General features: G+C 40.2%; 1 protein-coding gene across 3 annotated transcripts in view; it reads left to right on the top strand.

The window, feature by feature from the left end:
* The window catches only part of LOC124154628, a 126,649-nt gene that overhangs the window by 46,652 nt on the left and 62,038 nt on the right, over positions 1-17,959 (top strand). For all 3 annotated transcript variants that reach the window (XM_046528488.1, XM_046528473.1, XM_046528479.1), the window contains exons 7-8: positions 2,812-2,901; positions 5,187-5,375. In XM_046528488.1, coding sequence (XP_046384444.1) covers positions 2,812-2,901; positions 5,187-5,375 — 279 coding nt within the window. The remainder of the gene's footprint in view (positions 1-2,811; positions 2,902-5,186; positions 5,376-17,959) is intronic.

Genomic DNA, 17,959 nt, shown 5'->3' with positions numbered 1-17,959 from the left:
CATGAGTAACTGTACAAACACTTAAACAAAGGCTAAATTTATCCCATGCATTTTAGTGAAAATGGTTCAAAGCGATGTTAACGGTATCGTCCTGCAAACGGCACTTTCTGGCGAGGTATCCAGTCTCCTTAAGCGTAAAGCCCAAGTGACACTTCCCAATTTATTGGCCAATCCATTGGATATTAGATTGTGGACCGACTGACACACACCAATTTTTAGCCCAATATCCGTTTCACAATGTTGGACACAATTTCTCACCCAATCTGGAATTTAAAACAGGTTCTATTTTCATGCGGCCAATCTCCAATCATTACTCAGTCCTGTCGACTGCTAGTGGCCAAAACTAGAAGCTCTTTGCAAAACATTCGCTTTGGCTATTAAACATTAGTTTCTTTTCCGAGAATTGGCGTGAAATTTCGAAAATGTGGACTAAAGAAGTTGTGTCGCTGTTAATAGAAACGTTCATATCGCACGAGTTCTTGTACAATGTAAAATCGATGAAGTATAAGAATAAAAATTTAAGTGCTGATGCACTGAAAGGCATAGTTACGTGCCTGAAACCGCTGGTGTCCGTAGCAGAGGAAGAGGTGAAGACGAAAATTGCCAATTTAAGGACAGTTTTTCCATCCGAGCATGGGAAATACAAGAGGCCAATGAGTAATGGAGCCGTTGAGTGACTCGTTGAATTCCATGATGTTCAATCTCAAAAAGTTGTTATATGCTGACAAGTCCTCCATCGTAGCTCCACCATTCCTAAAATTCCTCGGTCGCCATCTTCTCGCCTCCAAAGTCAATCCCTGCACCATATTTTGTGGCGCCACGGCGCGCCGATAACGCCGGTGTCTACCTTCTTCTTCAGCCACCACAGATATTACTACTATATTAGTGCTGCTTCTTCTACATTCATTTTTAGGCGGTTTGCAACGCAGAATGTTTTTGCTGCCCATCGAAATAGTTATTAAATTTACAATTATTATAACTCCTCCCTTTCTGTAGCTCATTGGCAATCAATCTGTGTCTTGAGATGCTCTTTTGTCATTTTGTGTTATGTGGCGTTCTATAGTGGGACATTAGAACACTTAAACAGGCAATATTGGTGTAAATATTGGTACGTGTCGTACGATACGTAAAGCCCAATATTTTAACCAATATTGCGCACCGATATATTGGCCAATAAATTGGAAAGTGTCATACGAGCTCAAGGTGGAGTATTTTAGGAATAGATTGTGAATCGAGGACTTCAAGAGTTCGGGAGGTTGGTTATACTAATTCAAAGCACCAAAGCGTTATCTCCCGTCATAATTGCTGGTGATGCCTGTGGTATACACCTGCAGTCGTGGAAGAAAGGACTCCGATCCTAAGTATCTTAAGAAATATTCCCCGTGTGATATAATATAGACGAAACGGAACTCTTTTACAACCTACTCCCCGACAAAACCCTTTCAGTACGAGGTATTTCTTGCATTGATGCTTCTAGAGGTAGGTAGTGCGCCTTAGCAATGGTGTAGGATGTACGCTACAAAAATACTCAGCGTGTTGAGCGTGAATTGTCCGGATGGACGTATTTATTCTCTAGTGCAGTTACAAGTAATAGTCACAATCACAATGTACTATTCACAAGGGTAAACTATTCGCGTCAGTGGTCGGAGTCGTACTAGCGCTCTCTTCCGTCACCCGGGCGGCCGAGCATCCCCTGGTGGCCGCTGGAAGAACTCGCAGAACAACTGACTCTCGTTCGGCGCCATGTCGTATGCATTCGGCACCGCCACAGATGGCATGTGTGAAGAGCTGATGCTGCACTTTTATTTATTTAATATAAAAATTCTGCATCCCTTTTTCATGTTTCTCAGTCATTATTGAGAATGTTAAGTTAATAAATTCATACTCGTAAAGTTTTTTGGCTTTAGGGTCCATCGATGCGTATAAATGTCTTCCGAGGCAGGATCGTTATACAACCTTCCACCATTTTCGTCTGTAGAAACAAATGCAATATGTTATTTCACTTAACCGCCGCTTCACGTATAGGAACAATAAACATACGCAAATGGAAGCATTTGAGGTATTAAATAACCGCTATACAGTTTTATCAGTTATTTTTTGAATTTTCAGTGGAAAATACCAAAATAATAGAATGTACTCCTAAATGCACTTACTAAGTACATAGAAAAATGGCATATCAGTTGTGATTGTTAATACAATGCTTTGCGTGATTTTTATTCAGTACGGCACTTATAAATTGTTTCAATAGTAAGTTGTTGTTGTTCTTGTAAGAAAATTTAGTGATGTAAAAAAAATCGCCTCTCTTCTGGATTTATGCTTACGTTTATCGGATAGAAACTTCTTTGTCGCCGCAACATTCCTGTTCCTGTATAACTGTTTGCAATAAGAATATTGGCTATTGTTTGCTTCTCCTCCATTAAAGCGACAACTCGCTATAGTGAGTATTTATTTGTCCACTGTGGGGTCTCGTTTTATCGAGGTTGCACTGTAGTTGTTTTGAGGATGAAAAAACTGTACAAATTATATTATGGAAGGAATGAACTTAAATGTGGCTTATTTAATCTATCTTTTGAAAAATCGAAAAATGTGCTGAAATGTGATTAAATACATACTTGTTAAAGTATTTTTTTATGCTAAACATGAAGAATGTAAATATTATAATGATTCTCATGCTTAAAGATTTTTAAGTTTATATCTGTAAAACTTTGTGATGTTTTTGTGATATTATGTACAAAATTTGGGAGTTTGATTTGAGAGAGAAAAACTCTAACTATAGTACATTTGTTTATTTCTTTTCATTTCCATTGTCAGTACACTCGGCGGAAGTCATCTAAGTCTTTGAAAACTGATGGCAAGGAAGTTGCCTCCAATGGCAATGCGGGACATGCATGTGGTGAGTTGGTAAGTGATAATAGTAAGGATCCATCCCACGTACCACCTAACGTTTGGGGAAATAATTACGTGGAAAGTAGTACCACACCATCAAGAAAAATGTTTGTGCATGTCAAATTTTCCTACAATTTTAGTTAGAGCTGTGAGAGCTTGTATTTTTTTTATTTGAGTGAGATTTTACTGCATATTTGAATTTTTTTCTTCTGGAGTTCGGGTCACTTCTGTGTGTCTATAAATATATTTTATCCATGCCAAAATTTTGCCATTTATCAGCCTTGGCCAGGACACGAACGAGCTCTTGAAGGAAATGGTAGAAATGGAAAATTTGAGAGTAAGCGCCCTCATTCGAAATTGGTGATTCACCGGTTGTCTACTTGTGGTGCCCACTCTCATTCTCAGTAGCCCAAGCTACGAACACGCTTTCAAAACATCAGCTTAGCTGGCGATAGTATTCCGGGTTCATTCCGCGTTGATTCTTGTTTTGTGGACGACAGTCTCGGGCGTGTTCCAGCTCCCGTCTTCGGGTCCAAAAAATCCGAAGACGGGAGCTGGAACGCGCCCGAAACTGTCGTCCACAAAATAAGAATCAACGCGGAATGAACCCGGAAAACTATCCTACCAATCAACTCACCGCGGAAGCCTCCATAATAATCAGCTTAACTCAAAACATTGTGTGCAGATCTTTTATTTTTCCTCGATTATGTCTTGAAAGCTGTTTCATGAATTACTGGATGAATTATGAATTACTTGAGGAATGTATTTTTGTAAATACAGTGGAACTTGTTTAGTATGTTTCTGAAGGGACCACAAAAAATGAACGTACTAACCAGGAAAACGTGCTAACGAGGAAAGTAAATAATAGCAGTCGGGGTAATTGCAATCTGAGGAAAAGTCGTCATAATTACATCTACTATCGGTAGTTGTCGTAGAGAACTGAACTGAACTCTTTTCACCTTTAAAATGAGCGCTACATTGAAAAACAATACCATGTGAATAAAAATCACAATGTTTCATAGATTTCCCGTAGACAATTACATGAAAACGGCGTCTATCTCCCGTGATTTATCCTATATATATTTATAGAAAGAGGACAAGTAAAGCTAAGTCATGTCTTCTTTCTCACAGCATACTCGGAGGATATAACAACAACCCTGAGTATGTCAACTGATTGTTTTTAAATATCATAACAATTGGACAAAATTATATTAACCTTTAATTACGGCGACAGCCGTGCACATTCGCTTCTGGAATGAAACCATATCGGTTAAGATATCGATCGATATATCGATTAATAACACGCAAGATTATTAGATTACGACGTAATTACAAGAAGATTTTATATTATACAGTTGAAATTTACTTTAAAAAAATTGTCTTAATGTCGTCTCCTTTCGTGCCGAAATCAAGTATGCTAAGCTTCGCGTGGAGATCCAGAGCATCGTCTGCTCCCACAGCAGTATTCAAGTAAATACACACGTACTCCAGAGCCTAAACCGCCTAGACGTCGAGTTTATGCAGTACTGCTTTAGATGAAGTGGGATTTGGATAAGACTCATTTCTTCATCATGATAACTCGTGCAATAGCAACACTTGCCCACTCGCGACATTTGTGCGCAGTGGGGCAGTGGTCACTGCAGAGGCAATAGAAGGTGAGGAGCTCGGGGTGGGGAAAATCAAGGCTTCTCATTGGCTGCAGTTTAGTTAGTCAGACATTCCTGATAACTGGCTGCATTTTATTATTCATCACATCATACGAATTGAAAAATGCGTTTGGATAAATCACAGTCGAAGAAAGAGATGTGGAATGAATGCAAGAATGTCAATGGCTAATAATAATAAATTAAATCATGAATTCGGAGGTTTAGGACCCTTAAGAAGATAATAGAGAACGAATTGTGGGTTGCGTCACGGCAAGCAATTGAGCGTACTAACCAGGAAAGCGCAATTTTTTCAAACGTACTAACCAAATACTTTACCTGTATTTTGTTCGGATGGTACCGGGACCGGGAGAAATCGCCGTACTAAGGAGGAAAACGTACTAAGGAGGAACGTACTAACCAAGTTATATGTGTAACTGTATATGTAATAATAATTATATTTTATTGTATGTAACATGAAAAGTCACCTAAAATTGATGCTTGCCCTTTTGTAATGTAAGGAAACTCATGACTGGTATAAAGAACAGAAGAAGGGGTTTTTTTGTTGGGGATGTTGAATGCTGGAATCTTGTAACAATCCTGTTGGAAAAATATACGATTCCATTGCTAATGTGAGCCCTTCTTTTCTTGCATTAGAAGCAGCATCAGGTTCCTCAGCCTGCACCATCCAGTCTCCTGCACAACCTGACTTCTGTTGCCTCTTCATCTACTAGGAGGCTTGTTACCTTTGGCAACAATACTGGGAGTCCAGAAAAGGCAGCCCAGATTCCTACGAGCAATGCTACCACCCCGATGGTCGTTGGAGGAACATTCCAATCAAATCAGGTTCAGTATGATTTCATCTGACTTTGTATTTTAAAATAAATATTTGAATCATTAATCATTTATTGTGGTAAATATGCGAGAGTTGATGTAAAAAAATCACCAATAAATTATCTGCTGGGAGCACTATGTGCGAGATTCTAGTATTGATGCATCGTGGCAGTAATCAAAGGAAAAATTAGCCTGAAACTCAGTGAAGTCAATGGAAAATTTGTTGTAGTGTTTGGTTGATTTTGAATGAAACGGATATTTAGTAATTTTGGAACGCATATTGTCATTGTCATACTTGTAAGTGTTTAATGTACTTTTGAAAGTATAATACCAATTGCCGAAATTCATTGTTCGACACCTTTTGGGGGATTCATAGGCTGAAAAAATTCAGTGGGCGAGAATCGGAGAGGCGTGAAACACGATTATATTGCTCTCGTGTAACTTGATATTTTTTCGAAGCTAATTGTAAGGTCTTTGTAGTACGATCCCTGCATGAGCTGGGACCTTTTTTTTTTGTTTCGGAGTGGAGGAAAGCTTCTGAGGGGGGGAGGCGAGTGCTGAATGGGGGGGGAAGCGGATCTTGGGAAATGCGCTAATGTAACTATCCCATGGCTTCTCCATCTCTCTTCTTCTATCTCTCAGCTTCTCCATATAGTATTTCAATCTCCTGGGGAAGATTCAAACTGTGTCTTTCATTATTAGCCACAAATAACACGTTGTAAACACTTTGTCTCATTTTCGTCAAACGATGGATGCGGGAAAATTATACTACGGAAGCGGAATCTTCAAAGGATCAATGCGGGAAAACGATACTTCGGGGAACGATGGATGCGGGAAAAAATTACATTGTCGTTATGGAACTTATTTTGGGACCAGGAGCGGCGAACGATGAATGCGGGAAAATGATAGATCTGTATTACGTTTGAAGGGGGTGCACTCTGCGGAGGGAGATTTCACTCAATGCAATGCAATTGGTGGTTCTGTATCGATTTATGTCAGAGTTAATGGTAATTTATGGAGCATTTACTGTGTACCTTAGGGTGTTGCTTATTTTTTATTTTTTTTCTCACACTTTTCATCTACGTCTACATCTACATAATACCCTATAAGCCGCCTAAAAGGTGTGTGGCAGGGGGTGTTAGGACACCAACCGTTAACAAATAAAAAGGAAGTGCTCTATTATGTTCAATATCAAAGATTTCCCCCGATTTCACTAAATACTGTACCTTTAACTTATTTTTTTTTTTAACCCTTACTAACCCAGAGCTGCTTCTGGGAGAAATTAAATGTCAAGCCTTATAATTTTGATAAAGTGAAAATTCAGTACTGAATCATAATTGTGGCAGCTACATATACCGCCATTAAACTTTACACGTGTAAGTAATGAGGAAGTGCTCAGAAGAGCGGGAGGAAAGAAAAGGCTTCTAAAAACCTCAAGCAGAAGATGGGACAACTTAGTTGGCCTCATTATGAGGCACGATGGCCTGATGAAGATTATTGTTGAAGGACAGGTGGAAGGGAAGAAGGGCAAGGGATGGCCCCGAATGAGTTGCAAAGGACAGGTTATAAAGGGTGTAAAAGAGAAGAGATACGTCGGTATGAAAAGGAAAGCGGATAAGAGAGAGGAATGGAGAGCTGCGACAATACACCAATCTTAGGATTGTTGAGTAATGATGATGATGGTAAATGTTTACTGCACAAAAGATCATGTAGTTTAAATCTTTCCTGAATAGAGATCAAAATTTGTGCATTTTGAGATAATGCTTGAAAGCAACATAAGGTTGTAATGTGTTAAATCTTATGTGTTAATGATCTGAAGGGCATGTTCCTCATTAAGTTCCAAACATTTTCACAGTCGAGTGCATGGACTCGTCGTTGCGCTGGGAAAATATGTGCTGAGTCACCTCGATTTGGGCCCAAAACCCACACCATCACTTTGCTGCATTTTGAGCTCTTCCCTTAAGTGGGTTGGTGTCCTCTCGCGAAGAACTTCCGAAAAATTTTGCACTCAAAAGATTTCCCTGTGTTGACGTCTTTATCTCAATCCCTCAACTTGATATCTATATTTTTTTGCATCGCTCAGTGTTGGTTTGTTAATCTCCTAGCGTCGGCAGCTGTTAAGCCAAGACGGTGGTCTTAGGAATTTGTTGGTAATCCCAGCTTCTATAAAACTTCATGGCCCGAGGGATTTTATTCTAAGCGAGTGCTATTCACGGAGTGGATTTTTAAATGCAGTTCCCTCACCGCGAGGAAAGTTGTACATGGTAACATTCGCAGAAATATCTCTTATCTTCGTAAAGTATGGAGAGGGAAGAACGTATAAACAATGGAAATGTTTATGAGGGATAAACATGTGCGGCATTACTAAAAATAAATTTTATATGATAAAATATTGAAATTGATTAATTTCTTACGTGTAGAACCACAATGTATTTTGCAATAATCTGAAGTCTTTTGATAGGTTAACACTTTCAATGCTGACCATGTAAAACTCAAAATCGTCCCCCGGTACAGCTGTCGTTTTTTCATGCAAAATGCATGCATGGATGCCAAAAGAGCTGGCAAAAATAATTAAACAATTTTCTTGGCTCTAATTTGTTAGCTATGAACTTTTTTATTTATGACATGATATCACGTCACCCGCACAGCGGGATATAAACGTGATGCGGGTTGCATACGGTCGGCTTTTTCCCAGCGCCACCGTTTTCTTTCAATTTTTTTTCTGCGCTATGTATCCAAAAAAATAAGAGCAAAATGAATTTGTAATGTGCTACTGGTATCGCCATTGGTATTTTGCCACTGCCATAGGGAAATTTTTGGTTTAGATGGATGTAATGCAAGTTATAAGTACAAGGAATTGCTGTGAACAGCTGTTTGATTGGGATGGTAACTCTGCGCAAGATATTTTGGCATATTCCTTGTACTAATAATCTAAAGTGTTGGGGTAGGGTTCTTTAATATTGAATAATTTCTACATTTTCTTCTCAAGCTACCTTTCTCGTCACAAATTCCATAACTCGGGGCACGCAGAGCCCAAGTGAAATAAGCCAATATGGCCGATATACTACTTCATTCATTCACACGGCGCCTTAAGCGCAAACATCTATCAAACACTATCGTTCAAAACGCATGTTCCTGTCTCTTTCCTACTATCGTGTGAGTGTGTACCTTTCCTTTCATCCTTGTGTCCTCGTCCATTCCTTCCCTTGGTGAGTGGTGAGCTGCCCCAGTGCCATCTATTGGTTACTCTCGTGGGCCACAGCAAAGGGAGTTTTCTGTGTATAAACCCCCGCCGAAATCATGGTAAATCTAAGCGTCCTGGTAGCGCAACTGGTAGAGCACCTGGCCGGCAACCAGGAGGTTCTGGGTTCGAGTCCCAGTCAGGCCGCATTTTTACCCTCTGATTTCTGGCTATTTTCCATCTACCACAGCACACTTGTCCTCGTCCTTTTTCCATTATATGTTCCTATCCCTTTCTTTCCTTACCTCTGAATTTATATGTATATAATATATGTATATATATATAAAGTCTTGAGGAAAGCGCACTACGCGATAGTATAAATATGTAACGGACAAAATAAACACTAATAAAAACATAGGAACACATAGAAAAGGACACTCACAAAAAAACGTTCAAACGTTTCAGCGGGTTGACCCGCTATCGTCAGTGCTGAAGGTGAACTGCTGCAGGCGGATCCTCCAGAAGCTCTCCTTGGTGAAGTAGTGGGGGTGGAAGAAGGGGAAGGGGAGAGGGGGGGAAGGGAGGGTAGGGTTTGCTTTGACTATTAGTGGGCAATGTTTAGCCCGGGCGTTTCAAACGCCTTTTCAACCCAAATATGTGCCATTTCCCTCGTTCTCACCTCGATGATGGTTGCCTTTTCTGGCAGAATTTCAGTGATGGTTAGGGAAAAACATTTATCGAAAGAACTATTGTGTGAGGCAGTGTGAATGGGGATGGGTTCATGAAAGGGGGGGGTTTTGCAGGAGTGCCTGTGGTTGTTCATTCGGATGGATATGGGTGTGGTGCATTCTCCTATGTAGTACGAGGGGCAAAAATTACAAAGCAGCTTGTAGACAACGTTGAAGGAAGTACAAGACGGTATGGAGGAGGATCTATTGATGACAGGTGAAGTGGTGGGGCGTAGCAGAGGGCAGCACTTGCAACGAGGGCGGTTGCATGGAGTAAGGGAGGAGAGTGGGGGGAGTGTGTGCCAGAGGAGGGGGCGGGTGGATTTTAAAATATTACCTAAGTTAGGTGCTCTTCTGTAGGCAATGGAGGGGCAGGATGGAAGAAGAGCAGCTGTGGTTTTGTTATTGCTGATGATGAGGTACAGATCTTTTAATATTTTTTTAATTTTTTGAGTGCCAGGGAAGAATGTGGTGGTGAGATTGAGTTTACTGGTTTGTACTTTTTTGGTGCGTGGGGTATATTGTTCGGAGGGAGAGAGTATTTTCTTTTTAAGTAGGGATTCTGGATACTCTCGTTTGAGGAGAGCATGGTGGAGGTTCTGTGTGGCTCTTTGAAGAGATGGTGAATTGTTGCAGATGCGATGGGCGCGGACTGAGAGGGAGTAGGGGATTGCGTGTTTGGTGTGAGGTGGATGGCAACTGGTGTAGTGCAGGTATAGTTCATGGTTGGTGGGTTTTTTGTGGATGGAGGTGCTGAAGATATTGTTTTCAAGGTGGATGTTTATGTCAAGGAAGGTAAGGGAGGAAGCAGAAATTGATGAAGTGAAAGAAACGGATGAGGTGGAGTTGAGGGATGCAATGAAAGTGTCAAGCGAATCACGCCCATGGGCCCATAGTAAAAAAATGTCGTCGATGAATCGGACCCACAGGAGAGGCTTGAGGGTTTGGGAATTTAGAAAGGAGCTTTCCAGGTGGCCCATGTAGAGGTTTGCATAGGCTGGGGCCATTCTGGTTCTCATCGGGACTCCTCACTTTTGCAGGTAGATGGTGTCGTTGAAATTGAAGGCGTTTTTGTTAAGAATTAGTTCAGTTAATTGGATGATGAAGTTGGTGGAGGGAGAGTGAGGCTGAGGGCGTTGGGCAAGAAAATAGTTGAGGGCATTGAGGCCTTCGTGGTGGGGAATAGAAGTATAGAGTGAAACGACGTCAATTGTCGCCATTAGGAGATTGGTACCAGTAGGGATAGGGGTTGAGTTAAGTATGCTTAGGAAATGATAGGAGTATTTTATGAAAGATGGAAGGGTGGTGACAAGAGGTTGCAAGTAGTGATCTAGAAGGGCTGATATTCTTTCGGTTGGGGAATTGCGAAGGAAAAGTACGCACTCACACGATAGCAGGAAAGAGACAGGAACATGCGTTTCGGCTCTGATTTCTGGCTTTTTTCCATCTACCACAGCACCGTTGTCCTCGTCCTTTTTCTATTCCATGTTCCTATCCCTTTCTTTCCTTACCTGTGAATTTATTTGTATGTTTGCGCTTAAGGCGCCGTGTGAATGAATGAAGTAGTGTATCGGCCATATTGGCTTATTTCACTTGGGCTCTGCGTGCCCCGAAACGCATGTTCCTGTCTCTTTCCTGCTATCGTGTGAGTGTGTACTTTTCCTTTCATCCTTGTGTCCTCGTCCATTCCTTCCGTTGGTGAGTGGTGCCCCAGTGCCATCTATTGGTTACTCTGGTGGGCCATAGCAAAGGGAGTTTTCTGTGTATAAACCCCCGCCGAAATCATGGTAAATCTAAGCGTCCTGGTAGCGCAACTGGTAGAGCACCTGGCCGGCAACCAGGAGGTTCTGGGTTCGAGTCCCAGTCAGGCCGCATTTTTACCCTCTGATTTCTGGCTTTTTTCCATCTACCACAGCACCGTTGTCCTCGTCCTTTTTCTATTCTCTATTCCATGTTCCTATCCCTTTCTTTCCTTACCTGTGAATTTATTTGTATGTTTGCGCTTAAGGCGCCGTGTGAATGAATGAAGTAGTATATATATATTTATATTTATATATCATAAAAAACCCTAGGATGGGCAGTATCAGAACACACAATAAAGAATAGAAACTCACACTCACTAGATAACTAAATTTTCGGTGGCATTACCACCTTGACACTGTGACAGTCTTTTCCTAACTCCGAGGAAGGTGGTAATGCCACCGAAAATTTAGTTATCTAGTGAGTGTGAGTTTCTATTCTTTATTGTGCGTTCTGATACTGCCCATCCTAGGGTTTTTTATGATATTTACCTCGCCGAGGAACATTTCGAAGTGTTATATATGTATTTATATTTCCACGTAATTTAATCGCATTTATAATAAATATACTGTTTCTTCGGCAATTCTGAAAAGAAACGTTCATACGAACTTCGTTATTACGAAACCCCGGTTTTTCGGTCCCGTGAACTTCGTAATAACGAGAGTCTACTGTATTTTCTGACGGTGTATTTGGATGTATCATGACGTGCACCACTCCTGCTGGCTGTTCTAAGGTTGGAGGGGGTACGGAGATGAAGCGAGGGGTGATAGTAAGATTTAGTCGGTCCGCTTGTAAGAACTAGGAATAGCTTTTTTGGGAGTGTCATCGGCACATCAAAAAGATGAGGAAAGATTTTGCTGATACGTGTCATTGGGGTATAGACTCCTTTGCCGAAATAAAAATGGATGAGGAAACAGAAAGAATCAACCCATAACTTCCTCATTAATATCTTCTGAACTCAAGCCAATAACATATTTTTGCAATAATATGTGACCGAGTTAAAAAGTAATACATAAAAACTGGAACTAGGTAATATTATTTGCAAGCAAACATCTCACAAGTAATCTTCATTTAGGCCATGTATCGCAGTTCTTACTACGACTATTGTGAGAAAATCTGAAAATGATGTAAATTTTTACTGCAATAATATTTTTTCATTTGGTGCATAATAATAATACACCCATGTCTCGTATAGCGCAATTTCGATTAGCGCAATTTCGATATAGCGCAAATACGTTCCTCGGGGAAACATTGCAACGCAGTGTAGCCTAATCAAAACTCTTGAACGCTCTCGTGATAAAACGTGAACTTGCGCGAAGTACAAACGAAATTTCTATCATTTTACGCATATTAATGTTATTGCTTGCCTCAAAGCTTCTTTTTTGTTTATATATTAATCGAAATCTATTGCTGTGCAATGGCCAAAAGTATTACTCGTCATTGGGTCCAGATAGCCGGCTTACCGAAGTAATTTATCTCGTCTCTTTAACAGAATGATAATAAATAATTTAGATCGTTAATTAAGCGTGAGGCTAGTGGAAATGATTTTTTTTCAGCAATACGGTTTGAGACGTATTTTTGCCGTCATAGGTTATCGGGCGATTGACTTCCAGGTAGAGTGTCTACGCCGTCTACGCTGAAGCCTTCAAGGTCATCGGTATTCACGGGGGAGAAATGGAGCGGTGGCCGAGTTGCGCATGAATAGCATCAACACATATAAGGGTCCGCTATAGAGTCTCAAACACAATGGCTTCGTTCCCTCCCCGCAGTCTTAGGCCTTCTGCGTCTCAGGAATACAGTTCAGCAGTGGAAGGTGATTTAGATAGAGCCATACAGAGTAAAAACCAAGAGAATATGGCAAAAAATAGGAATGCGTGTAGAAAAATCAAGAATTTATCAATAAAAACTATAAACCTAGAAGAGGAATTGAAAGAGGTCAATTGCTTTGAAAATGGAGAGCGTCAAAGCGATATTGCGTGGAAGTTTAAACGTACGATGCCTTATTCAGAATAAAGACGAAGTTAAAACATCAGTGACCTCAGCCGCACCAACTTCAACCAAGCGGTCTACACATACGGAAAGTTCATAGAGAATCAGTACAAAAAGACGGGAGTGGTAATCGCTCAGAGACATTTAGTGAAAGCTCCAGTTGGTTCCAGCATTTAAACGGCAAGCAGGTATTTTCAGTGCGGCGATATCAGGTGAATATGCAAGTGTTGATAGCGCAGTCACCGCAACATTTTCTGATGAACTCCAAGCTGTGATTGAAAGTGGCTCCTTTCCCCCTCAACTAGTTTTTAGTGTTGACGAGACGATATTGTTTTGGAAAAGAATGCAATCTCGTTCATTCATTTTCAGGGAAGGAAAACCTGGGTCAGGTTTCAAGGCATTTAAAGACTGTTTCACGTAGCTGCTAATGACTCGGAGGACTTCAAATTAAAATTATTTATCATTCATAAACTCCGCTAGCTATGAAATGGCATTCAAAGTAGCATTTTCCTGTCATTTCGATGAGCGACAAAAGGGCCTGGGTGACACAATAGTTGTTTTTAGACTAGTTTGAAAAATCGTCAACTGCCGGCAACGCATTACGATCCCCTGAGATAGCAGATGTTAGCCCACCCGCACGACAGGAGGGAATTTCAAAAGCACGTAAGAATTTTTTTTAACGTGAATAAAAGTCTTTGAATGCGTGCATACTATCTTTAAAGATGTTTTAAACTATAAAAGTTTATATAAATAATGTTTTCTAAGGCTTTTTATGGGAATATAGATGTTTTAGAGGAAATTCAATACCCTAGACCTATCCTACCAGGAACGCATCCCTATCTTCCCAATGATAAAACGCTCTCGTATAACGCAAATTCGTATAGCGCAAAGACCCCGAGGAACGCATCCCTTGCGCTATACGAGACATGGGTGTAAGTTGAGTCCTCGTTTAACGGCACTTACCGTTCCTGAAAAATGTGACGATAAACAAAATGATGTTAATCGAAGCATAATATGTATCCCATAATCATAATCATAATTTACTCAACATTAAACATAATACAATGTAATAGTCTTCGTCAAAGAAAAACTAAAGCTAGAATATACAATTTAGAGTATTGCTCTCCAGAAATTCATTGAGTGAATAGAAAGCTTGTGTCACTATCCACGAGTGAAGAACACCTTTAAACTTTCTTAAAGTACAATTTCTTGCCTCTTGAGGTAAGTGGTTGAACATGCAAAGTTTAACATGGTCAAAAGAATTTTTTGTAGTTGACAGCCTACAGTGGGGCTGTAACAGATTATTTTTGAGCCTTGTGTTGTAATGGTGGACATCAGCACCAGTTTTATGGTTGTCAAAGTTCACTTTTACATTATTTCTACAAAACATTGAATATTAAACATTTAAATATATATATAGACCGTACAATGTCATAATCCCTTGCTGCCTGAATAGTGGTTTGCAGTGTTTCCTTACGTTAGAATTGGTAATAATCCTACTGGCTCTTTTCTGTAAAATGAATAACTCTTTAGAGGAGGAAGAATGGCCCCAAACCTCAATGCCATAGGAGAGGTGGCAGTGAAAAATGGCAAAGTAAACTGCTCGAAGATGTTCGGCAGGAATGATTGTTTTCAGTTTTCTAAGGAGGAATATGGCTTTTGATAACTTAGCAGTTGTAGAGGATGTATGACAATCCCATATTAGTCTGCAGTCAAGGTCAAAGCCCAGTAGCTTTAAATTTCTAGTGTGGTACAGAGTAGGGCTTAAGGAGAACACCATTTGTCGGGTTTTATTTGCGTTGAAGGCAAGCCTGTTCGCTGAGAACCATTCTTCGGCCACTGAAAGGATAACATCCGAAGGATAGGTGGGGTCATTTAGGTCATGTATCAGAGTAGTGTCGTCAGCATATAATACTGACGTGCAAGGAAGATGGTGTGGGAGATCATTTATCAAAATTAAAAATAAAAGAGGACCGAGGACTGATCCTTGTGGTATACCATGTGTTACGTTAACAGGGGCAGACAGTGAATTATTCACTTGAACACATTGTGAGCGGATTGTTAAGTAGGACTCCATGAGTTTTAATTCAGTATTGTTGATACCATAATATTGTAATTTTCTAAGGAGTAGTGGATGGGAAACACAATCAAAAGCTTTAGAAAGGTCACAAGCTGTTAGAGAGGATCTATTTTCAAAAGCCTCCAGTAAGTTGTCGACCACATATTTGATGGCAGAAGATGTAGAATGACCTGACGAAAGCCATATTGAGAGGGTGTAAATAGATTATTATCGTGAAAATGATTGTAGAGCTGAAATTTAATGACTTTTTCAATTATCTTACCAAAAACAGGAATGATAGAAATTGGGCGGTAATTTGCTGGTGAGGTTCTATCACCTTTTTTATGAATAGGGACTATTTTCGATATCTTGAGTTTTTTGGGAATGAGCCTGACTGAAAGCAAGTATTGCAGATTATTGCAAGGGGTTCACTGAGTACATCTGCTAATTGTATGATAAGGTTGGCAGATAATCCATAAATGTCGGTGCAGTTTGATTTTCTGAAGCTTTTGATAGTTTTAAAAATGTCAGTGGGAGTAACCCACTGCCATTTGAATGCAGGTGCGGTTACAGGGAGTTCTCTAAGAAGGTCAGTGGCATCAGCAGATGGGCTCTTTAAAGAGGAGATGATGAGATTGATTGAGTCAATGAAATGCTTGTTCAGGCTTTCAGAACAGAAAGGGAGTTCTGAATTGAGATGTTTAGAGCCAGTTTCAGAATTAATAACTTTCCAGGCTGCCTTTACTTTATTGTCAGCCTTATTAATTAGAGTACCATTTGCCATAATTTTTGACTGATTTATTTTATTTATGTACTCCTTCTTATGAAGAAGCCAGGCCTTCTTGTCCTCAATATTGCGAGAGTGACTATATTTGGAGTGAAGTTGGATTACTACAGATCGTAAATGAGATAATTCCTTAGTAAACCACTTATTACTGGGCTTTTTACCTTTAGTTTTGAACATAAGTCTTTTGGGGGAACAGTTTTCAAAGAGCAATATGAAATTCTCAAAAAAACAAGTGAAGTTATCATTGCCATTTTGATATTGAAGGAGCGAAAACCAGGTGACATTGGACAATAGAGATTTTTAAATTTTCACCACCAATCGGAGAAATATGCCGAGTAAATGTAGGAAGATGGGTCTTACATACGGGTTCAGAAACTCTTCTTTCAGTGGTAAATCTGAAGTCCAAGGCTAGGTGATCTGACAACCCTAAGTCAGTCACGTTGACATTATTAGAAGAGGCAGGTAAGCTTGTGATTATATTGTCAAGGCAAGAGCTGGCTCTTGTGGGCTCTCTGTTTGCACAGTGCAAATTGAAGGACATGAGCAGAGCAATGAGGGAGTTTGTCTCTCTTGTGTCAAATCGAATATCGACATTTAGGTCACCACATACAATTATAACCTTACCAAACTTATAGAGAGTAACTATATGCATAAGAAACAATGTAAAAAGTGAATATCGGCTCCTAGACCTCACAATTCCTATGCGAAAAAATTTTAGCGTTTAATATCTGGGCATTTTTTACAATGGGAATGCCAAGCTATGGCATAAATACGAGTTCCTGTCTTCATCGACGACAATAGCAGCGCTGACGTAAATCGTTCTCCATTGTTGTATCTTCCCTCATTTGCTTTTCGGCTTCGCTATGGTGGTCGCCTGGGCGAGAGTTGCCTGGGCATCATCATCGCTTAAACATCGTCGCAGTTACAGGAACCAAAATTATTGTGAACACGGCAAAAAAAGTGACGACAAAAACTCCGAGTTCTACACGGAAAAATTCCTTGAAATCACTATTTAGGTTCCTGAAAACCATTATGTCAAGTAAAACCTTAGCACCTACCTAAGAATTCATTTAGCAGGAAATTTGCTAATACCGTAATCGCAATTAACAATAAACACACCGTTTTACACTTCGTTTAGGGCGCCTTCACACTACGCTGCTGAGCAGCGCCAAAAAATGTAGTAGCTCGGCAGTGCGTTTGCTGCGGGACTGCTCAGCAGCGTAGTACCGCCGCAGAGCAGCGCCGCAGCAAATTATTCTAGGTTGGACTTCAGTGTTTGTCCAGTGTCGTAATGGACGTTGACCAAGATGTGTTGCTCCTTGCACTGCTGATAACCACCGACGAAAGAGAACGAAAAAACAGAAGACGCGAAGATGGTGGGTTCGTGATATCCTCTCGTCGCGAGTGGAAAAGGGGCTTCACCATACCTTGCACAAGGACCTAGAAGAAGACGAAGAAATTTTTTTCGCGTTTTTCCAGTTGAGGAGAACAACTTTCCAGGAACTCTTGGAGCGCGTTGGGCCAAATCTGAAAAAAGAAGACACCACATTCCGAATCTCCATTACTCCAGAGGAAAGACTCGCCGTGACTTTGAGGTAATAAAAACCAAATTTTATTCAATTTTTTAATTTTTGGAATTACAATTTTTTGAGGTATACAAAAATTACTAAGAGGGATCCCAAAACCTGAGGTATAAAAATGCTCAAAGAATTCGTTATACTTAAAAAGTAAAGGTATTGCCTTCGAGAATCAGAATTACAGTAGAATATCTGGTAGCTCTGCTCTTATTGGGTAATATTTTAACACGTGTACATGTAAAGAATACAAATTATTTATGCATAGTCCGTGCATTTAGCTGAAATCGTTGTCAGATATCACACTTTCCGGTGAATTAGCTGTAGAATTATTTGACATCTGTAGAGGACTTTGTGCTTGCGACACTGTTTTGCAATCTATGGGTACAGGGACGGCAACGGTGACATTTCTATCAACGTTGTTCATGATTGACTGCGTTGAACAGGGCTGCTGTTGACTACTGTTGTTGTGAGAGTG

The sequence above is a fragment of the Ischnura elegans genome, chromosome 1 (genome assembly GCF_921293095.1).
Source record: "Ischnura elegans chromosome 1, ioIscEleg1.1, whole genome shotgun sequence".
Classification (NCBI taxonomy): Eukaryota; Metazoa; Arthropoda; class Insecta; order Odonata; family Coenagrionidae; genus Ischnura; species Ischnura elegans.
The sequence above is the reverse complement of the archived record's forward strand: the minus strand, read 5'-3'. Positions and strand labels throughout refer to the sequence as shown.